Here is a 23,918-nt window from a genome sequence, read left to right as displayed (position 1 = left end):
AAACAAACTTTTTTTTGTTAATCCTCACCCGAGGATATTTTTTCCATTGATTTTTTTTTTTTTTAGAGAGAGTAGAAGGGAGGGAGGGAGGGGGAGAGAGAAACATCAGTGTGAAAGAGACACATCGATGAGTTGCCTCCCATAGTATCCCGAGGCCGGGATCAAACCTGTAACCCAGGCACGCACCCTTGACTGGAATCAAACCCGAGACCCTTCAGTCCACGGACTGATTCACTAACCGCTGAGCCAAACCAGCCAGGGCTTTTGTTTTTTATTTTTTTTTATCCTCACCCAAGGACATTTTTCCATTTTTTTATTCAGATAGAGTGAGAGGAAGAGAGAGGAAGAGAGAGAGAGAGAAACATTGACGTGAAAGGGACACATTGAGTGGCCATCACCCACACGACCAAACCAGAGCCGGGGACAAACTGCAGCCAAGGTGCGCGCCCTTAGTGGGAACCAAACCCAAGTCTCTGTGGACCACAGGCCGACGCTCTAACCGCTGAGCCAAACCGGCCAGGGCTCCCTCCCAATTTTTAACTACCATACGTGGGTATAAAACCAGCCTGCTTCATGTCTCCACCCCTCCCACCGGTCTCAATGTGGCTTCTTTAAATCCTTAGTTGTAGACTTCCATCCAGCTATGTTTCAGCCAGTTCTGAATGATGGTTGTTTGGTAGTTTAGTTGTAATTTTGATGTGGTTACAGGATTCTAGCACCGCATTAACCTACGCTGTCATCTTTTTATAAAATTTTTTTTTCTTTATCTTGAACGGAATCCAAGACCTGGACATTTTTGAGTTTCCATTTAAAATTTCACTTCTCGCCCAGCTGGTGTGGCTCAGTGGTTGAGCATCGACCCGTGCACCAAGAGGTCGCCAGTTCAATTCCGGTCAGGACACATGCCCATGTTGTGGGCCCGATCCCCAGTGGGGGTATGCAGGAGGCGGCCAATCGATGTTTTCTCATTGATGTTTCCATCTCTCTCTCCCTCTCCTTTCTCTCTCTCTAACATCAATAAAGAGAAAAAAATTTTTTTTAAATTTTCACTTCTCTTCATGCCTTGTGTTTGGGCTTAAACACCTTTGAATACTGAAGAGGAAGACCAGATGGTCTTTGGCGATGGTATGGCCTCACCCCTGGAGATTCCAATCAGTAGTTCTGGGGAGGGTCCTGGGCATCTGCATCCCCCCAGGTGACTCTGAAGTGTGTTGCTGGCTGAGAACCACTGCTGTAAGGAGCCCACCCACTAACTGTCAGAACATGTGGGTCCCAGACCCAGCTTCACCACTTACTAGCTACCCAGCTTTGTGCGGAAATACTTGACCTCTTTGATCCTCACATTCCTTCAAAGGTCTTCATAGGTCACAAGAAGGAAGAAAAGATTTGAGATGATTTATAGTAAATTATTGGCTGTGGGACCTTGGGCAAGCCATTTTCCTCCCCTAGGTCTCCATTTCCCTACCTCTAAAACCAGGGCCAGACCAGTGGTTGCTAAGATACTCCTCAACCTTTGGGAGTCTGCTGTAACAACGCAGTGTCAGTGCAAGTGACCGCGTGATTTCATAAGCTAACTGGTACCGTTCTCCGATTTTTTATTTATTTTTTTATCCTCACCCGAGGACATTTTTTGTTCAGATAGAGTGGAAGGGGGAGAGAGAGAGAGAAACATCGACATGAAAGGGACACATCGAGTGGTTGCCACCCACACGACCCAACCAGGGCCAAACTGCAACTGAGGTACGTGCCCTTAGCGGGAACCAAACCTGGGTCTCTCTGGACTGCAGGCCGATGCTCTAACCGCTGAGCCAAACCGGCCAGGGCAGGTACGGTTCTCAAACTCGGCCCACACAATACCTCTCTGAATCATGATGACCACAGAATATGCCCACATTCCCAACTTGTGGGGTCCTGATATCTCCCAAGACCAGATACTCATGAAGACCCCCTCTTGCCTCTTCCAGTGTTTCCTGTAAAGCCTTAAGATTTAATGAGTGTTTTCCCCCAAAAGATACAGAGATATATAGTATCTGTATATTGGAAATTAAAAACTGCCCAGGTGTCAGGAATTGTATGATTATTTGCTTCACAGTCAGTAAGTTCTAGATTCGAAGGTATCTACCTTACTAATGGTGTGTGTGTGTGTGTGTGTGTGTGTGTATGCACGCAGCACACTCACACAGGTATGTACAGGTATGTATTTGACTGATTTAAAAAACATGATATATTGCCCGGCCGGTGTGGCTCAGTGGTTGAGCATCCACCCATGTACCAAGACATCGCTGGTTCGATTCCCAGTCAGGGCACATGCCCAGGTTGTGGAGCATGCAGGAGGTGGCCAACTGATGTTCTCTCTCATCGATGTTTCTATCTCTCCCTCTCCCACTTCCTCTCTCTCTAAAATCAATAAAGAAAAAAAGATATATTAATGTATGTTTTATACATAAGATGTAAAATATCTATTTTTACTCATAGTAATCAAAAATTACTTTGATAACCAACACTCACTAAATGACTAATGTGCTTGGTACTTTACATGGCTTATTTTCCACTTAGAATAATTTTACAGGGTTGGAATTAGGTTCACATGTTACAAAGAAAAAAAACTGAGGTCCTGAGAATTAAGAATTAATATGGCCAACGACACTTTTTGCAATTCAGGCCTGCTCAACACTAGCCTTCTAAGATAAAACGATCTGATTAATAGCCACTCATTCTCAGGCCCCTCTCCCTCAGGCAGCATAAAAGCACACCGCCTCCCAGTTTCTGTGAAGGGCTACTGAAGACCCTCCTGTCGGAGTCGGGAGTGAACCAGTGACACACACACAGGAGGGCCTGGGAGCCGGGAAATCTGAATAGCAGCCAGAAAGCCTCCTGCTCAGACCTTGGTTTCTAAATATCATTCTCCAGGGCTGGGAATTATTCAGGGAAAATACAAGATGAACCTAGATTATCTTTTGGTGTCCAGAAAGTAAAAGTTCTCAAGAAAGAACAGGCAAGTTAAAAGGGCACAAATGCTACCATGAAAGAACTCTTAAAATGGCCAAAGATGGAACAATTTGAGCAACTAAAAAATACAATGTTGGGTTATAACTCATAGAATAAAATAAATACCAATAAGTCCACAATGATGTAAAAATTAATTGAATAAATAAATAGAAAAGCACAGACAATTCTTTCTTACGAAATTTATTAATTCTTACAGAATTAATAAATGTAGGAGGAACAAGGGAAACAGAAACTCACCATTAGAACAAAGTTTGAGGAGAAACAGGATATTTGCATAGTCTCAAAGTATCTTCCTCAACATAGTCATTCATTACAAAGGGAGAAATAGTAACTTCATGGTGGAGAAAGCCAGCAGATATCACCTTAACCACCTGCTCAAGGGCAGCCTCACCAGCAGGGAGACATGCTGACAGTATCTGCTCCTAATCTAAGGCACGGACTGGGCACCACGTTTGTGGGGTTCTTACCAAAAGTGCGTAAGCTCGATCTAAAGTTTATATGGCGAACTGACCCTCCAACGTGCTCTTAGCTTTCCATTACAGCTGATGGCCACTCTACCTTTCCAATTGCTTAAATAAAAATCAATACTGACTCCTCTTTTTCTTACACTCATATCCGATCCATCAGGAGAATATGCTGGCTCTACTCACTGAAGCCCATTCGCTCGAGAGTCCACAGCCAGCATCGGACCACCTCACAACACCTCCTCTGAAAAGACCCTGGCACATCACCATCATCTCCAACTTGATTATAAAGGCCTAGAGCAGCAATTCTCAACCTTTTTCATCTCATGGCACACGTAAACTAGTAACTAAAATTCTGCGGCACACCAAAAAATATATTTTTGCCGGTTTGACAAAAAAAAAAGTGTAATTTTGATTTATCTACACGGGACGGCTATTGTCATTTTTTATTGGACAATCTAAGGAAAAAGGGGTCAGTGCCCCTGACTAAATAGGTATGGCATGTTTTAAAAATTCTTGCAGAACATCGGTTGAAAATTGCTGCTCTAGACTATTCTCAACCTGGCAGTTGGTGGGATCCATTAAAAATTTCAAGTTGGATCATATCCTCTAGGCTGCTGAACACTCTCATTTTGCTCAGAATAAAATCAAAGTCTATCATACCTCCAGGCACTGTGCCATCTGGTCCCTACGACCCTCTGCCCTCCCACCCTCTCCCGCTCCAGCTGGCCACCCTGCTATTCCTTTACATGCCACTCTCCCCGCGGGACCCGTGCTGCGGCTGCTCCCTCTGCGCGGATGCTCTTCCCCCAGAAACCAGCTTTGCCAACATCTTCACCTCTTCAAGGCTTGGTCTAAACCTCGCCTTCTCATCAGAGCTACCGTGACCACCCCATAAAACATGGTAACCCCTCCCCACATTCTCCAAACCTTATCCCACCTGTGCTTTTCCTTAGCACTTATCATCTTCTAACATATCCTATAATGTACGTATGTGTTATGCTTACTGTCTTCTCGTCTCTGCTAGAAGGATCTCTGTCTGTTTTGTTCACTGAGTTAACTCAAACATCAAGAACAATAACTAGCACAGCAGATGCTGAATAAATACTTGTTTAGTGAATGAATCACAGGTCCCACAAATCTGGGAGACGCCTAGCAAGAAACAGGTCAAATTCATTTTCTAAAATGGTGGGACTACCTCCTTTTCCTAACTGGGGAACCATCAAACCCAACCCCAGAGAGCAAGCCTGGACAGAGACTGAGGGCTACTCTGGCCTGTCAGTGAATCCTTGCGACACCTGACCCTCAGGGCCAACCTTCTCTGGGGCACACGAAGGTGGCTCTCCTCCTCTGGGCTCGGGGATTTCCTCAGGGAGAGTGGTGAGCTGAAACACTAACATCACAATTGTGCCTAGCACTTTTGTACATTATCTCCTTTAATTTTCCCAATTACCCAGCTGAAGTTTCCATAATTTCCATTCTACCGATGAGGAAACCGAGGCTCTGGGGAACTGAGGCAATGCTTGAGACACATGCTAATGAGTGGTAGAGCTCAGATTCCAAAAGTGACAGGGAAGGCCATTCCTGGTTTGCCTCAGCTGTCCTGAGAGCCCTCGGCAATTAGAGATATTTCCTCGTGAGGCCTGCCTGGCTGCTCAAACAGCCCTGTGCCCAGGTCCTAGCTGCACAGCCCTCTCTGCTGGCTTCCCACCAAAGCCCCACCTGGATATGGTGATGAGACAGGCGGAAAATCTCCTGGGCCATCAGCAACGTCTTCGAGTCCATCACCAGGTACAGCAGATGCAGGAGGGCAAGGAAGCCGGCTCCTCTCAGGTCTGTGGCTGGATTTGCTCCTAGAACAGAAACCATGAGGAAACTGAGGGTGATGGGGAGTAATACTTAATGAAATTCCTACTCCTGTGAACTTCAACGACTTAGTTATAGGCCAAGTGGAAAGCCAAGACTTACCCTGACTGACTGTAACAAGACACCTCTTAGCAGGGCAGTCAGAAAAGTGGGACTTTTATCCTTTCCTGGTGCTGAGGACCCCCCCACCCGGGAGGTGTCAGTGAAATGGATGTCAGTAGAGGCTCCATGGGAACAGTAATGAGGCACCCCCACCCTTCTTAGCCAGTGGTGTTAGTGGAGGTCACTTGGGGTAACTGGGTTTCTACCTTCCACCTGGCAGTAATGAGGTGACACCTCCTTTCCCCCACTGGCTCAGTATCAGAGGAGACCTTCTAAAACAGAAGATTTAAAGAAGATCCAGAGTCTTATTACACAATACTCAAAATATCCAGTGTCACACAAAGATCTAGGAAAATCTCAATTTGGAGGAGAAAAGACAATCAGTAGAGAGCAACACTGAGATAACAAAGAGGTTGGAATTATCTGATAAGAATCTTTTTAAAAAATATTTTTAGTTTATTGATTTTAGAGAGAGAGGGAGGGAGAGGGAGAGACAGAAACATCAATGAGAGAGAGAACATCAACTGGCCGTCTCCTGCATGTGCCCCACTGGGGACTAGGCCCACAACCTGGGCATGTGCCCTGACTGGGAATCGAACTGGTGACCTCTTGGTGCATGGGTCAATGCTCAACCGCTGAGCCACACCAGCCAGGCTCTGATAAGGATTTTAAAGCAGCTGACGTAGGCAGGATAATGGCCCCTCTGAAGATGTCCCTGTCCTAATCCCCAGAACCTATGTATAGGTAATGTTGCAGGCCAATGGAGAACTAAGATTGCAGGTAGAATTAAGGTTGCTAATCAGCAGATAAGAAAATTATCCTGGATTATCTGGGTGGGCCCAAAGTAAGTGAAAGAGGGAGGCAGAAACAGAGTCAGAAAAGGAGATGGGAGAGCAGAAGAGGCTCAGATGCTATGAAGGAGGAGGAATGCAGGCAGCCTCTAGAAGGTGAGAGGCAGGAAAGATTCTCTCCCGAAGCCCAGGGAAAGCAGCTCTGCTGCCACCTTGCTCGTGCCCCAGGAGACCTGGTTCAGACTGAACTCCGGAACTATCCATTTGCCTTGTTAGAGCTTCTAAACTTGTGGTTACTTGTTGCAGCAACAATAGAAAATTACCACACATTTAGAAAAGAAATGATGAAATAGTATCAGTAAAGAAATATCCTGTATAAAGAACCAAATAAACACTTCAGAACTAAAAAAAACTTAGTAACTAAAATTAAAAATTCACTGGATGGTCTCAACAGCAGAACAGAGATAACTGTAAAGAATCAGCGACCTCGAAGATGGAACAATTTAAATTACCCAATCTGAACAACAGAGAGAAAAAAATAAAACGAAATGAACAGCTCGGAGATTTACGAGCTATGGACAGAGCCTGCAGGACATGTGGAACAGTAACAGAGAACCGAGCATTTGTGTCATCAGAGTCCCACAGAGAGGAGAAAGTGTGGGGCTGAAAAAAGTACTCGAAGTAACAATGGATGAAAATTTATCAAATTTGGCAAAACACATAAACCTACAGATCCAAGAAGCTGAGCAAACCCCAAATGGAATAAGCTGAAAGATATCCACACCAAGAAAGACACATCATAATCAAACTGCTGCAAACTAAAGACCAGACCAAACCAAAGAAAACTTGAAACAGAAAGAGAAAACAACTCCTTAACTATCAGGGAGAAGTAATTCAAATGACAGCAGCTTTCTCATCAGAAACCATGAAGCCAAAAGGAAGTAGCACATTTTTTAAGTGCTGAAAAAGAACTGTCAACTGGGAATTCTATATCCAGAGAAATTACCCTTTAGGAGTAAGGGGAAATCAAGTCATTATCAGATGAAGGAAAACTAAGAGAATTTGTCACTAGTAGGTCTACATAAGAAAATGGCTAGAGGATGTTTTGAAATAGAATGGAAATGTTAAAAGAAGAAATCTTAGGATATTAGAAAGGAAGACAGAACAATGGAAAGAGTAAATATATGGGCACATACAATGGACTTCGCTTCTCCTCTTCAAATTTTTAAGTTGTTTAATGGTTGAAACAAAAATCAAACACTCATGTGATTTTCTTTTTTTTTTTTGTACATGCCCCTAAGGAGAACCAAACCCGGGACTCTCTGGTCCGCAGGCCTACACTCCAACTGCTAAGCCAAACCAGCCAGGGTACTCATGTGATTTTCAATGTATACAGAGGAAATATTTAAGACATGAGGGTGGATAAAGGGACCTAAACATGTTGTCAATACCAAGACTATCAATTAATTATGGGTATATAAAGTTTCCATTTATTTATTTATTTATTTATTTATTTATTTATATTCCTCACCTGCGGATATTTTTCTATTTATCATCGATAGAGTGGGAGGGAGGGAAAGAGAGAAACATCGATGTGATAGAGCCACATAGACTGGTTGCCTCCTACATGACCCAACCAGGGCCAGGCATGAACCACAACCCGGGTACGTGCCTTTGACTGGATTCGAACCCACAACTCATTGGTCTGCGGGCCGATGCTTTAACTGCTGAGCCAAACCAGCCAGGGCTATAAAGTTTCCTTTTAAAATTAAGATATTTTCCTATACTACACAAGTATAATTTGATGTGATTTTTTTTTAAATTTCTATTTTATTATTTATTTTTATCCTCACCCGATGACGTTTTTCCATTTTTTTGTTCAGATAGAGTGGGAGGGAGAAAGAGGAAGAGAGAGAGAAACATCAACATGAAATAGACACATCAAGTGGCTGCCACCCACACGACCCAACCAGGACCGGAGACAAACTGCAACCGAGGTACATGCCCTTAGCGGAAACCGAACCCGGGTCTCTTGGGACCACAGGCCGACGCTCTAACCGCTAAGCCAAACTGGCCAGGGCCTGATGTGATTTTTAAAAAAATTCTAACCAGCCCTGGTCGGTTTGGCTCAGCGGTTAGAGCGTCGGCCTGCAGTCCAGAGAGACCCGGGTTCGGTTCCCGCTAAGGGCACGTACCTCGGTTGCAGTTTGTCCCCTGGCCCTGGTTGGGTCGTGTGGGTAGCAACCACTCGATGTGTCCCTTTCACGTCGATGTTTCTCTCTCTCTCTCTCTCTCCCTCCCACTCTATCTGAACAAAATATCAAAAAATGTCCTCGGGTGAGGACTAAAAAAATTAATAAATAAAAAATAAAAATAAATAATAAAAAATTCTAACCAGAGGATATTTTTTCCATTAATTTTTTTCTTTTAGAGAAAGTGGAAGGTGGGGGGGGGGGGGAGAGAGGAGAGAGAGAATGTGAGAGAGACATCAATTGGTTGCCTCCTGCATATACTGCAACAGGGTATTGAACCTGCAACCCAGGTATGTGCCCTAGACCAGGAATCGAACCCACAACCTTTGGTGTGCAGGCCGGCGCTCTAACCACTGAGACGCACTGGCCAGGGCTAATTTGATATAATTTTGAAAAAAGAGGAGCACAATCCAAAAGCAGGGGAAATCATTTTGTTTCACCCAAAAGTAAAATAAAAAAAAAAATCATCAATATTAATGGAAAAGAGGAAAAAGAAAAAAGATTCCAAATCCTATCACTCCAATGGTTTCCACCTCATTTAGAGCATTTTGCAATGGTCTGCAAGGCCACAGGTGGACTTTTCCCTGTCACTCTCTTCTCCAGTCAGACACACTATTTCTCAGGGGTCAGCATGCTTCCTGGCAGGGCCGTTGCACTCGCGGTCCCCTCCTCCTGGAATGCCTTCCTTCAGAGAGCCCGTCTCACGGCGCTGGCATGACAGGAAGAAGACTATCGGGGCTCTCACTCCAGTCCCAGAATCAGGGGTCCAGGGAAAGAAGGTGAGCCATTTCTCCCTCTTACCCTGAAAGCCCAGATCTTCCCAGTGGTCTCCGTGGAGGGCACAGTCAAACTTGGAGCCGGTCAGCTTCCTGTAGATGGTCTGGAGGACTCGGCCATGCACTGGGTCTTGGTTATCCAGGCCACCTGCCCCAAAACACACGCATGCTCTCTGCTGGATCGCCCTTCAGGGGAGGACTGAGTGCTTCTCAAGATAGATCCAGACTGTACTTAAGACCCCCTGCTCTCCCAGACTTTCACAAACCCGGTTCTTGCGCCCCATGTCAACATGGAAAATGCAAGACCCTTGGGTGGGGCTTAGTAACAGGGTGAGCAAACAGTGCTCTCTGCCTGACCCGTATGCAGCACCTCTTTGTGGCAGCACCGGTGCACTCACACTGAGCGATTGTCAGGACCAGGTCCCTTTCTTCACGGAGGCCCTGGTGGAGCTTTGGAGGCCCGAAGAGGCAGTGCCGGAGGGCAGCAAGCCCAGTCCTTCGAATTGTTGGCTGGATTCTTTTCTGGGGAGAAAGTTGCAGTAATGAGTAGCATGTGGGTTCACCTGCTTGAATGAACTTATCATCAGGCTGAGAGTACAGGGATCGTTCTTGCAGAAAGAAGTAGTTCCCCCAATTAAGTGCTGGTCTCTGGGCCAAGGAAAGGGGACAGAAGCTTTACAGCATCTGTGGAATCTCTGGGGACGGGCTCTCCCCGCTCCCCAGTTCTTAGTGAATAGAGAGAGATGTCCCAAGCATAGGGTATCAGTCTGTTGTCTACATTTGGTCCTTCAGGCTCTTCCAGAACTAGCTATTCCACTGACTGTCAAGGAGGCTAGAGCTGCTGGCTATGGGGACTCCCCGGGGTGGCCTTCCAAACACTGGACCAGGTTTTCCAGCAGGGCTGCTTCTGCACAGCCTTTGTATGTCTGTCTCTGTCTCTCTCCATAAAGGACATAATTTATAAAGTCTAGCAGCACTCTCAAATTCCAGGATGAGATAGCCAGTGGGAATAGGAGTTTAGTGGACACTTAAAAAAAATCCTCAACCGAGAATATTTTTCCATTTATCTTCAGATAGAGTGGGAGGGAGGGAGAGAGAGAGGGAGAGAGATACATTGATGTAAGAGAGACACATTGAGCCCTGGACGGTTTGGTTCAGCAGTTAGAGCGTTGGCCCTCGAACCAATGATTCTTGGGTTCAATTCTGGTCAAGGGCTCGTACCTCGGTTGCGGTTCATCCCGGCCCTGGTCGGGGTCACATGGGAGGCAGCCAATTGATATGTCCCTCTCACGTCGATGCTTTTCTCTCTCTCCCTTTCTTTCCCACTCTCTCCCTCCCACTCTATCTGAAGATAAATAGAAAAATATCATCGGGTGAGGATTAAATAAATGAGTTTAAAAAAAGAGAGAGAAAAAGAGAGACACATGGATTGGCTGCTCCCACATGACCCCGACCAGGGCTGGGGACCAAACTGCAACCAAGGCACATGCCTTTAACCGGAATCGAATCAGCAACTCTTTGGTCCATGGGCCAAGGATCCAACCACTGAGCCACACTGGCCAGGGCCAGTGGAGACTTTTATTTGGAGCTAGATAGCTCTGAGGGGAGCTAGAGCCTTCTGCCATGGCAACCAGCGCTTCCTAAACAAGGTCATGCTGACTTCTCACTGCTCAGCGCCGCTGCCACCAGTCTTCGAACAAACTGACTTGGGTAGTTTTTGGCAACCTGATTCCTATCTTTTCAGCCTTTCTCTTGAGCCAGGTTTTAGGTAAGTCTGAAATCACATTCCTCTAAACTTACTACTGGTCATTCAAATGTCCCAGAAAGCTTGCCAGCTTTTATTCTCAATATTCTTTCTTTTCCCAATCTTATATATATTTTTTAAATGTTTTTATTGGTTTTTTAGAGAGAAAGGGAGGGAGAGAAAAACATCGATGTGAGAAACATTAATCAGTTGCCTCCTGCACACTCCCTACTGGGGACTGAGCCCGAAATCTAGGTGTTTGCCCTGACCAGGAACTGAACTAGGCCCGTCTCTCAGTCCACGGGGCAACGCTCAATCCACTGAGCCACACTGGCCAGACCTAATCTTACATATTTTTTAAATTCCCAGATAGCTTCTGATACCTAGAGGGCATGGAAAAGGTTCCTAAATTAGCCATGAATTACTCAGCTCTCTGCACAGATTGCCTTGCTTTCCTAGGGAACTACCTGCATTTGACTCCAGGCCTCCCATCCCTACGAGGGAAGAGCAGCTACATGGATCTCTGTATGACAGGGCCACGGGAGCTCTGGGCACTGTCCCAAAAAGCTTCCTTCTTGCTTGCCCAGTGACCTAAGCTGGAGGGATAGAAACCTGGCTCCTGGGAAAAAGGTGCTTTTGCTGGAGATCCCAAACCTCCCCACCGTCATACCTTGAAGGGGGAGAGGTCGACAGTCTGGAAATGCTGCAGGGCCTCACTGAAGGAGATCAGCTGCCCAGGCTGGTCTGAGCTGGTCCGGCTCCCTGTGGCAAAAAGGGAAGATGAGGACACCCCAGGATTTGTAACAGTAGTCACTGTGTCGGCAGCCATTCACGGAGGCCTCTCAGTTGTCACCACTAAGCCCAGAACTGGCTTCCAGCTGTAAACATCAGACACACAAAGCTACTATAACCATCTTCTTTCAAGGGGCTGGCATCATCTGCTGGGCCAACTCCCCTTTCAGACTGGGCTGTTCAGAGGCTTGCAAGCCAACCTATGCAGAGAGTAGGGATAGATCTGCTCCTCAAGGGCTCCCTAAATTCCACTCATCTGTGAGGGGGCAAGTCACTGACTGGAGTGGGTACCTACACAAGAGGGTGTTCTCCATCCTTCGTTCTAGTCCACAGCGAATTAACTTGCCAGTTAGCAATAACATCTCTCCAGGGCTCAGGCTAGATATGGGTCCCAGTTCGGTTTTCCTATAGCTCTCGGAAAGGGATGTGAGAGTTTTCACCAAGCCCTCAGAGCCTTCCAGTAGACAGCTTCAGTCTCCATCTCCAGGGATTTCCTTGTCCACTGAACAGCCCACTCACCCTTATGCAGGGGCCCTGGCTGGCTGCCTCCATCCTTCTGCCTAACCTCATCTCCCTACAGAAGCTGACCCTGGCCAAGGTCCTCCCTGTCTTCTCAGGGCTGGTAGATGGCAGCCCTTTCTCCATGGCATTCATTCTTATTTCCTCCGGAAGGTCATCTTTAGATTTGGAAAGAGACTTTATTCTGTCACACAGCTAAAATAAGAACACTCAGGAATTCTGTCTCCTACTCCCACAGAACATCCACCTCACATGCGGACCGTGCCTTTCCAGCAGCAGATTGTGTGGAGACAGTGCCATTCTTGCAGTTACCTGTCTCCGGCTGGATGCTGTCCACGGCTTCCCATTCTTCCTGGGCCCTGAGCACCTCTGGGCTCACAACTGCAACAGTGAGAAAAGGACCCCTCTGAGATCTAGGTAGTCCGGATCACTGTCAGCACCCAGCCTTATCTGCCTGCCTGGGTCCTGCTGCCCTCAGACACCCTCTTCACGTGGCTGCCAGAGTGAGTTTTCCCAAAGGCAATACGATGCCCCCCACCCCCCACTCCAACCCCCCTGGTCAAAACCCTCCAGGGATTCTCCATAACTCTCAAGGTTAAACCCAACTGTTCAGCATAGTATCTAAGTACTTTCACAATCGGCACCCTTTGGACCTCTTTAGCTCTGCCCTGGGACATACAGAATAACTAAGTTTCTCTTCGGTGCCTGGGCACAGACTGCTCTCCTGCTGCTGACGGTCAGCCCCCAGGTACTCTTGCCATCAGTTCCAACCCTTCTGGTGTAGCTCCTGCTCATCCTTCAGTTAATGCTGATCATCACCCGCACCTGGATGCTTCATCACAGTGCTGTGACCATCTTTCCCACTGCACTGGGAGCTGCATGAGGGCAGGGCTCTCCAGAACCTAGCACAGTGCCTGACACATAATACGTGCTCAACCAATATTTGATGAATGAATGAAAGCACAATAAAAGGGGGGGAAAAGCAGGACAAAAGCTCTCTGGAGTCGCTACTGGCGCTTTTCTCCAAACCACAGCTGTTGCTCTCTAGCCCAAATTGCCTGCAGGTGTCCTGTCACTGGCTTTTCCCTTTGTTATGGAGGAGGACATCAGTAGTGGAAAGGATGAAGGACTTTAGTTAAATACCAAAATCATGATCCCTCCAGGCTCAGTGGTAAAAGCTATTTAGAACAGTTCCTCTCTGCCTCAAACTCTTGGCTGAGGACATCACATGATAATTAATTTTTTTTAATTCCTCACCTGAGGATATTTTTCTATTTATCATCAGATAGAGTGGGAGGGAGGGGGAGAGAGAGAGACATCGATGTGATAGAGCCACATTGATTGGTTGCCTCCGTGTCACACGACCCGACCAGGGCCGGGGACGAACCGCAACTGAGGTATGTGCCCTTGACCAGAATTGAACCCGCAACTCATTGGTCTATGGGCTGATGCTCTAACCACTGAGCAACTAGCCAATAAAATTGTTTTAAAAGTATACTTGCAAATTAAATAAAATTCTACCCCAAACTCGAAACCCAGTGGGTAATGAGGAGGAAAGCGGCTGGGAGGCAGTAGAGGTCGGCTGCTGAAGGCACATTCCAGCGCCTACTGCTCACGAATGTTTCCCCTCCACTTTGGCTGTTTTTCTTTGGGAGAGTGACTTAACCATCTGTGATCACTCGTGGGGACTCCTGTGAGGATGATGTAACTCTTCAACTTCTTCAGGGAATATGTAGCCCAAAGGTAAGTGCTCAACACATATTAGCTAGTATTATGGACACAGTCATGGGCTTGTGTCCAACAGGGCAGCGAATAGTGGTGGCAGATGAGATGGGTCCAGGGTTCTGCAAGTCTGGAACTCCAGGAAATTCAATCTAGCCAGTCCCAAACTCTGGGCTTCCAAGCTGGAAAACTTCAACAGAATACAGAATACTTGACCATGGATGGTAACCCCCCCCCCCCCATTTCCAGCATGCTGGGCCTTTGGGAGATAAAAAGGAGGGACAAAGTAGCTGAACAGTTCAGCTGGTGTGGCTCAGTGGTTGAGCGTAGACCCATGCACTAAGAGGTCGCTGGTTCGATTCCCAGTCAGGACACATGCCCAGGTTGTAGGCCTGATCCCCAGTGGGGGGCATGCAGGAGGCAGCCAATCGATACTCTCTCTCATCGATGTTTCTATCTCTCTCTCCCTCTCCCTCTCCCTTCCTCTCTAAGGTCAATAAAGGGAAAAAAAATTTTTTTAAAGTAGCTGAACAAAAAGAGAAGACTGAAACAGCAGCATGAATGCTCATTAAGATGCTGAAGAGGAGCTTCTCACCCTTCACCCCTCACCTCCACCCAGGCGCACTGACTCTTCACCCTTCGGATCCTCACTACAAGCAAGCTGACCAATCTTTCACCCCATACAACTCACCAACAAACAATGTGATCAAAGATTGTGATCAAGGAGCAGAAACCTCATCAGCAAGGGTGTGGGAATCTGTTGTGACAGCAGATTAGTCAACAGAAAGTACACGTCTTGCCCTGGCCAGGAAGGTCAGTGGCCAGAGCATCGTCCTGCTACATCAAGGTTTCCATCTCCGTCAGGGCACATACAACAATTAACCAGTGAATGCCTAACCAAGTGGAACAATAAATTGATGTTTTTCTCTCTCTCCTTTCCTCTCTCTTTAAAAAAAATCCATCCATCCATCAATCAATAAAAAGAAAGTGCCTATAAACTGGAGACAAATATCCAAACCGGGGAAGAGTGTCTTTCCTTTTGGAACCAGGTAGACTCCTTCATCTGCAGATGATACTTACATGAATACTAATTTCTCCCTAGCAGAAGATAGAGGCAAAACAGAAGTCTTCAGGATAATAAACACAGCTCACATTAGTATGGTTCTTTGTCTTTTTTCCTTTTTCCAACTACCTCCTTTATTTAGGCTCTCTTCCACTTATTCATCCAGTAAACAGCATTGCTGACTTAGTCAGCCTACTATTTTAAACTAATTAAAAATATCTGGCACAGCCCAGGCCGCTTTGGTTCAGTGGTTAAAGTGTTGGCCCGCAGACCAATGAGTCGCGGGTTCGATTCGGTCAAGGGCACATACCTTGGTTATGGTTCGTCCCCAGCCCTGGTCGGGTCGTGCGGAAGGCAATCAGTCGATGTGTTTCTCTCTCTCTCTCTCTCCCTCCCACTCTATCTGAAGATAAACAGAAAAATATCCTCAGGTGAGGATTAAAAAAACAAGATAACAGTACATACCAACAAGCACTCACTGTGATTTACCTTCTGTGTGCTAAGCACTTTACAGTATCTCACTTAATCCTTATATAATCCCCATCATACATGTTCTGGTACAATTCCTCTTCTACAGATGAGAAAAGTGAGGGTCAGAAAGGTTAAGTAACTTGCGCAAGCTCCTGTCGCTGGTGGGTGGGAGCCAGTACAGAAGTCGAAGCTCTGACTCCAGAACTGGTGCTTCTGAACTGACTGTGCCTTTGCGGAATGAGCTTTAAATATACAGGGTGGAGCAGGAGTAGGTTTACAGTTGTGAGTCGCAAAACAAAAAGTTTATTCTTATATTATTATTTATTAATTACTGTATTATTTTTCATAGAACAACGGTAAACCTACTTTTGCCCCACCCTGCGATATAGAAAAGAACCATGTAAATCAGATAAAATAGGAGGCTTTTTCAAAGCCTTTATGCATATACTGTCTTATTTCGTGATCATAATATCCTTTTGAGGATAAAGGAGGTCTTAATATTTCCACTGTAGACAGATTATTTGGTTTTCCCAAAGGCACACAGTAAGTCACTAGCAGGGCTAATGGGGGCTGGGTTCAAACTCAGACCTTGTGACTCCTCCAGTGTTGATTCTAATTTTCCTTGAATAATGATAAATCTACAAAATTCTGTAGGACACAAGTAGTGAGAAATTCAAATGATGAAAAGCAGATCCACAGGGAGCTCTGACTTAGGCCCCACCCAGGCGCCAAGGGCCCTGAGGGGGACTTACCACCTGGCGCCCATCCATTAGCTTCTGATGTCAGGGCCTGGAGGATGCTGTGGTTCTTCAACTCCGAGATCTGCAGAGGCAGTGATCTTTAGTGTAAGGGTAGAGTCGATGTCCCTCCAACCACACAAACATGACCTACCCATTGTACTGAATGTCCTTGGAACTGGAGGCCAGAAGGATCTAGTCTACCCTGATGGGCTGATTAAAGCCAATCTTAAAGAGAGGCACCTGGGATATTCCACCTATGAGGTAGAATTTGTGTGATGTGGGGAAGTATATGCCTTCTATGAACAGTAAACAATAAAACATTCACACAACTGAGCTGAGTCTGTGATGTGCCTTTGGTATTCCCATTGCACTTTGTACTTTGCTTCACTATAGCAATTATCTTATTAGACTGAAGGTTGTTTTGCTTATTTGTGCGCCCCCCCCCCCCCCCCCCCCCCGAGCGTGAGCTCCTGGAGGACAGGGTCTGTGCCATTCTGTGTCATGGGTTCCTGGCACCACATAGCAGCATGCAACCAAAACTTGTACTGGCAGGAGATACTACGGTGTGGGCAATACATACAGGAATTCCTCTGAAAGCCAGAAGAGCACTGTTGTCCTTGTCATATGGTGGAGAGTTCCCAGCAGGCACACTTGCAACCTGAAAGACAAACCAAAGTCAATCTCCCAGGCACATGTCAGTCCCCAGAGAAGACAGCTTAAATGTCACACCTTTCCCCAGTACCTCACCCACACAAAATGGGTCAACTTCTAAGAAGTTAACCACAAGAAATACTATAAGGAAACGCTTCTGTTTAATCTAGTTTTAAGAAAAACTGTAAAAAGCTGAGTTGATGTTATCTCAAAAATCTTACATGGATTTCCTGGCTCTGTTAAAGGTCTCAGGGCTCTGAATAAGTGGGGTTCAGTGAGGCAATTCCCTCACTTTTGGCCTTCCTGCTCAGCCAAACCTGTCCCCTATTAGAGCTTAAAAAAATCCACCTGACCAACTTTTTGCAACTCATATCACCAATATAGGGCTAATTTACCTAATATGTTAAAAATTAGGCCTATAAACCAGTAAGAAAATAACACCCAACCCAGTAGAAAAACAGGCATAGGTATGGACAGTTTACACAAAAGGAAACACAAATAGTTCTTTTGTTTTGTTTTGTTTTGTTTTTATCCTCACCCGAGGACATTTTTCGATATTTTGTTCAGATAGAGTGGGAGAGGGAGAGAGAGAGAGAGAGAGAGAGAGAAACATTGATGTGAAAGGGACACATCGAGTGGTCGCCACCCACACGACCCAACCAGGGCCGGGGACAAACTGCAACCAAGGTACGTGCTCTTAGCAGGAACCGAACCCGGGTCTCTCCAGACCGCAGGCCAACGCTCTAACCGCTGAGCCAAACCGGCCAGGGCCAAATAGTTCTTAAACATATGAAAAAAATGCTCAACCTTACTCATGATCAGAAAATGTCAAACAGAACTACTCTGAGATAATATTTTTCACTTAGCATAATATCAAAGACCAAATCATGGAGGGTGAACTGTTACCACCTATATAGCCTAACAACACATGGGACAAAATCATACACGCTTTGTATATTCTGGGCCTGCAACTGCATTCTAGGTTTCATCTAACAGATATACTCATCTGTGTGCTAAATGAAATGCTTACAGTGTTTTCATAGTAGCACTGTTTATAATAGCAAAAGGGTAAAAAAATGTAAATGTCTACTAATGAACTAATTAAGCAAATGAAAGTATATTCACTCAATGACAGCCTATATAGACATAAAGAAGCATAAGAGTGCTTTATAGACAATATGGGACAATCTTCATGATATATTAAGAGAGAAAGCAAAGGGCAGATTCTATACACTATTTTACCATTTGTATTTTTTTAAAGACTTTTATTGATTTTTATTTTTATTCTTTATTGATTTTTTAGAGACAGAGGAAGGGAGAGGGAGAGAGATGGAAACATTGATGAGAGAGAACATCAATTGGCCACCTCCTGCATGCCCCTCACTGGGGATTTGGCCCACAACCTGAGCATGTCCTCTTGTGCATGGGTCAGTGCTCAACCAATGAGCCACACTAGCCAGGCCAAGAATTTTATTGATTTTTAGAGAGAGAGGAAGAGGGGGGAGAGAGAGAGAGAGAGAGAGAGAGAGAGAGAGAGACATCAATGTGTGAGAGTGAAACATAGATGGTCTGCCTCCTGCATGCCCCCTACAGGGGATCAAGCCCACAACCTGGGCATGTGCCCTGACTAGGATCAAACCAGCAACCTTTTGGTGCATGGGACAATGCTCAATCCACTGAGTCACACTGAAAAGGGCCCATTTGTATTTTTTTTTTTTTCATCCTCACCCGAGGGCATTTTTCCATTTTTTGTTCAGGTAGAGTGAGAGGGAGAGAGAGGAAGAGAGAGAGAGAGAAACATCGATGTGAAAGGGACACATCGAGTGGCTGCCACCCGCACGACCGACCAGGGCCGGGGACAAACTGCAACCGAGGTACGTGCCCTTAGCGGGAACCGAACCCGGGTCTCTCTGGACCGCAGGCTGACGCTCTAACCGCTGAGCCAAACCGGCCAGGGCCCCATTTGTATTTTTTAAAAATACATAAACATATTTGCTTCTCTCTGCAGAGACTATTTCCAGAATTATACCCAAGGAAGTAGTAACTTTGCCTCCAGCAGGAAAACTGGGTGGCCAGGGGGTAAGGGTAGAAGGCAATTTTTTTCACAACATATCCTCTGTACTTTTTGAATTTTGAACCATGTGAATGTATTATTTTCTGTAAAATAAATTACAAAAATAATCGAAGGAAAATAACTAATAAAGAATCATTGCTTAAATGAAGGCCTTGGAATCCTAGAGTATCTCATTACTCTAATTCCTCCTACATATTTTTGCTAACAGACCTTAAATTCAGCTTTGATTTCTTTATGTCTGGGGAACGAGACTGGATGCCCTAAACACATCACAACTGAGCCAGCTCCTCCATAAATGGCCTCATGATGCCTAAGCACTAGAATGTCCCACTTCAATCCAATGAACACACTTGTAATTCCTCTCACTTCTATTCCTGGGGTCATATGATTTTCCTCTAGAATGCACACCTACTTCCAACTTCCTGTGTCCTCTATTCCCTTCAAAATCAGTTCCATTTCCTCAAGGTGGACTACCTTGCCAACGGGGCTACAGTGGTCTCTCACTTCTCTAAGTCCTAAAGCCCTTCTATATGTACCACAAGTTTCTCTGCAAAGGCCTATCTCCCCAAATAGAATCTGCTGTTTTGAGCACAGGGACCTTCTCTTATATTCCTTTTCTTTTTTTTTTTTAATCCTCACCCGAGGATATTTTTTCCATTTTTTGTACAGATAGAGTGGGAGGGAGAGAGAGGAAGGGAGAGAGAGTGAGAAACATCGACGTGAAGGGACACATCGAATGGCTGCCACCCGCACGACCAACCAGGGCCGGGGACAAACTGCAACTGAAGTATGTGCCCTTAGCGGGAACCGAACCCGGGTCTCTCCGGACTGCAGGCTGACGCTCTAACCGCTGAGCCAAACTGGCCAGGGCTATATTCCTTTTCTATTTCCCATACTCATTCACATAGTACTAGGCACAAAGTATGTTATCGAAAATATTTGGTGATTCATCATACAGAGTAACTTCCTGCAGGGGTCTATGTACTCAGGATTCGTTTCATCCTTCCTTTCCCTCTCCAGTTCAGACCTTCCAGTGTCCAAAGACTTCCCTCTGGAAATACAGTTCACCTGTCTTAGTACAGTGAAGAAAACCTTTCTGGACTCCCAAAGCAAAGGCTTTGTCCTAGTTCCAGCCACTGAATCCCACAGGCACCATTTAAGAATACACTTCTGAGCAAGGTAGCAGGAAAGGTAAGGTTCGCACAAAGGCAGGTGACACTGGACCAAGAGTCCTGAGGAAAATCAGGCCCAAGTAGTGTTTGACAGAAAGGGCCAATAAGGTAAATAATCCAAATCAATGAAATACAAATTTCTGAAGGAATTCCTCATTGAGATTCTCCTTCTACCCAAGCAAAGCCAAATCCAAATCCCTTAACCCACTTAGAAAATAAGCTCTCAGGAAAGGCAATTGACCCAGAAGTGAATAGAAGCTTCTTCTAATAGAATAAAGGGAAGTACAATGAGAGTTTTTCCCAAAAAGTTCCACGTTCTCTTGATATATGCTCTTATTACTAGTAATGATATGTACCAAGCCAACACCCTTTTTCCCAAATAGAAGTGCTTGCTTACCTGTCCATCTCTTAATTCGTTTTCATTGTGGAAAGAGCAGGATTTTTCATTCATGACTCAAAACCCCTTGTTCAAGTGAGCTTTGTCCTGGGGCTCAGAAAGGAATTCAATAATGTCTGAAATCAGAAGCTATGGGAAGAGCCAGATATCCAACTGCTCTACCTTTGCCTTCCTTCTTGGCAGTCATTCAGATTTAGAGCAAGAAAACAGTCCCTCTGTGCCATCACCAGGGTGTAGGAGGTTTCTGGAGTACTGAAAGAAGTCCCTGGGGTCCTTGAAGCCTAGGCCCTGTTTAAAAAAATAAATAAAATAAATACACACACATATTTAAAAAACTGATTTCATCATTTAGTTATGCCTCTATTGAGAAAAACTGCCTTTAAAAATCTTTAAGCAACTGTAAATTTTTTTCTTATCCTCACCCGAGGACTTTTTTGCATTTATCCTTAGATAAAGCAGGACGGATAGAGGGAGGAAGAGAGAAACATCGATGTGAGAAAAACACATTGAGTAGTTGCCACCCACATGACCCCAACTGGGGCCAGAGACAAACTGCAATCGAGGTCCACGCTCTTAGTGGGAAATGACCAGGTCTCTCTGGTCTGCGGGCCGATGGTCAAACCGCTAAGCCAAAGAGCAGTTGGATATCTGGCTTTTTCCATAGCTACAGGGCAAGCAGCTATAAATTTATTCTGAATAAATTTAGCCAATGCCTTCCCATGCCTTTGGATGGAAAGAAGGAGACCCTGCAGGAGTCTGAGGGCTAGATTCTCAGTATCCAGAAGGTAGCAGCACCACTGTAAGTGGTGGAGTTCTGTTTCTGACAATGAGGTTAATGGGTGGCACCATGAAGGGTGGTCTTAGCTGAAGGTTTGGGTCTGGGGGTTATAATACTAGATCTGGTTCCTATGATGGTAGAAACTCAAAATGGAACACAATGCCTAGCCTCCTTTAGTTGTCACCAATATTGTACATGCTGCAGCTGCTTAGCCAGTTTGGCTAGTCAGTCTTTCATTCCAAATCCAACTTAGGAAGAAGGCTGAACAAGCCCATAGTTCATCACTGGGGGACTGGACCCATGAATGAGTCACAACAAAAAGCCAGATCAGCCATGGCCAGTGCTACTCAGTGATTAGAGTCATCCCGTGCACCAACGGGTCTTAGGATTGATTTCAGGTCAGGGCACATACTCAGGTTGCCGTTTTGATCGCTGGGGTTTGATCGCTGGGGTTTGATCCCTGGTTGGGGTGCATACCTGGGAGGTAACCCATTCATGTTTCTCTTTTACATCTGTTTTTCTCTCTCTCCCTTCCTCTGTCTCTGGAACCAGTAGAAAAAGAAACATATCCTCAGGTAATGATTAAAAAAAAAAAAAGGCTAGATCAGCGCTGGCTCAGTTGAATGTCGTCCCATGCACCATGCACCATGCACCATGCACTGAGAGGTTGCAGGTTGGATTCCTGGTCAGGCACATGCCAGGGTTGTGGGCTCAATCCCCAGTAGGGGGCGTGCAGGAGGCAACCTATGAATGTTTCTCTCCAGCTGTCCCTCTAAAATCAATAAAAACATATTTTTAAAAAATGCCTTTGATCTGGGCTTCATGTCATCCTTCCTCCTTTCATTATTTAAAAAAAAAAAAAAAAGCCAGATCACAATGGACAGATGGCCCCCACACAACTGACATAGTTCACAGACTCAGCTTGACTAAGAAAGGAGGGCCTCATGTCTACGAGGTCAGCCCTCCACTGTGGGAATATGATCCGGATTCCTTAAGAACTGGCTGCCAGTAACAAACAGGAATCTTTTTTGGGGTAGGACACACTGATTCCTAAAACCAAGAGCAGGAATATCTCCTGGGTCTTAGGCTGGGCATCTGGTTCACTGTAATTTAAAAGGCAGGGCAGTGCCCCTTGCTCATGGCACCTCAGGAACTAGCTCTCTCTCACTCTATCCTCTGGCCTCAGCATCTGCTTCCCTTTTTCTCCTCCTCCTTGACCTCCATGACGGCATATGACAAAGCACTCATACATCGGCCAACTGTGGAGGGTGAGAGGCAGGTTTGGTAACAGTAATCTCAGGAAGGCCCTTCTGCTACTGTGCATGAGTCAAGCAGAGTAGAAGCATGAGCAGCTTTACACACCTGCTAGTGCCTCCCTCTGGCTGGAGCCCTGCTGGAGGCTTCAACAGGGACAGTTACTATCTGTATCAGAGAAAGAAGAGAGCAAACTGTCAACCGAGCAAGACTCGGAGTACTTAAGCCACTCTCACCAACATTAAGCAAGTTCCTTAGAGTTGGACCTGAGGAATTGGTCTTCCTATAAAGATGGATCCTTTTAAATATGTTTTTATTGATTTTTTTAGAGAGAGAGGAAGGGAGAGATACAAACACCAATGTGAGAGAGAAACATGGATCAATGGGCTGCCTCCTGCACGCCCCGTAATGGGGATCGAACCCGCAACCCGGGCATGTGTCTTGGCCCCAATCGAACTGGGATCTCTCAGTCCATGGGTCGACGCTTAATCCACTGATCCCCACCTGGCCGGGCAAGATGAATCCTTTTTAAATGAAGTGTTTCTGGTGCCTCCACTTTAGTCAAGGGGCTTCATTACGGGCATGACTTTCCAACTGCTTGCTGGAGCTTAAACTCTCTGAACAGGTCCTTAGTTCAGCACCGGGGTCCATACCGCAAATACAAATGCGCACACAAATGCGCACGATAGTTCTCTGATCCTTGCATCAGGCTTGTCGCCGGACGCCCTCCACTCGGGTCCCCACACAGCCCCCTGGGGGGAGGGGCCACGAGGACCAACCAGAGGCCGGGGGCGCCAGCAGCCCCCCCCCGCAGCAACGCCATTCCTGGGGGCGCCGCGGCCAAAACTGTTGAGCTACCGGGCCAGGCGCTCGCCGGCTGCGATGCGCAGATCTCAAGAGAGACCTCCAGCCAGCCAGCCGGCCAGCCAGCCGGCCAGCCAGCCAGGCTGTGATGGGTTCCGGACGGATATGTCCTGTCTGCCTGGCAAGGAAAACTGAGCAAAGCGACTTGCCTCACGTCCTCGGCCGAGCGCGGGCCAGAACTCAGGTCTCCGGCCTCCAAGTCGGGGTTCTCTATCAGTCCTGCAACTGTCAGCCTCGCCTCGCCCCAGGGCCATCATTTGCACCCCACATCCCCTCTCCTTACGGGTCCCCAGGCCCGCCCGACGCGTCCCCAGAATTCCCAGAGCTTCCCGCTGGGGCCTCGCCGCCCCGCCGCCCCTCCGCGCAGGCGCAGCGCCCTTGCCCGCGGCGCTGGCGGAAGAGCACCTCCCACCGGCC

The 23,918-nt window shown here is 46.3% G+C and overlaps 1 protein-coding gene across 2 annotated transcripts in view; it reads right to left on the bottom strand.

Annotated features, from left to right (window-relative positions):
* The window catches only part of ELMOD3 (ELMO domain containing 3), a 30,618-nt gene extending 6,778 nt beyond the window's left edge, over positions 1-23,840 (bottom strand). Inside the window, exons 1-9 of one of the 2 annotated variants that reach the window (XM_036263149.1) lie at positions 23,142-23,840; positions 20,606-20,893; positions 16,892-16,969; positions 16,324-16,393; positions 12,628-12,696; positions 11,675-11,766; positions 9,659-9,782; positions 9,286-9,408; positions 5,196-5,326 (exon numbers count right to left, since the gene is read on the bottom strand). In XM_036263149.1, coding sequence (XP_036119042.1) covers positions 5,196-5,326; positions 9,286-9,408; positions 9,659-9,782; positions 11,675-11,766; positions 12,628-12,696; positions 16,324-16,393; positions 16,892-16,969; positions 20,606-20,659 — 741 coding nt within the window. In that variant the 5' untranslated portion in view covers positions 20,660-20,893; positions 23,142-23,840. Of the gene's footprint in view, positions 1-5,195; positions 5,327-9,285; positions 9,409-9,658; positions 9,783-11,674; positions 11,767-12,627; positions 12,697-16,323; positions 16,394-16,891; positions 16,970-20,605; positions 20,894-22,745; positions 23,028-23,141 lie in introns of those variants that run through there. The other variant, XM_036263150.1, reaches the window with a different exon arrangement.
* Between the last annotated feature and the right edge of the window lie 78 nt (positions 23,841-23,918).

Source organism: Molossus molossus, unplaced genomic scaffold (assembly GCF_014108415.1).
Source record: "Molossus molossus isolate mMolMol1 unplaced genomic scaffold, mMolMol1.p scaffold_m16_p_15, whole genome shotgun sequence".
NCBI classification, from domain to species: domain Eukaryota; kingdom Metazoa; phylum Chordata; class Mammalia; order Chiroptera; family Molossidae; genus Molossus; species Molossus molossus.
Note: the sequence above shows the minus strand (reverse complement) of the source record. Positions and strands in the feature narration are given on the sequence as shown.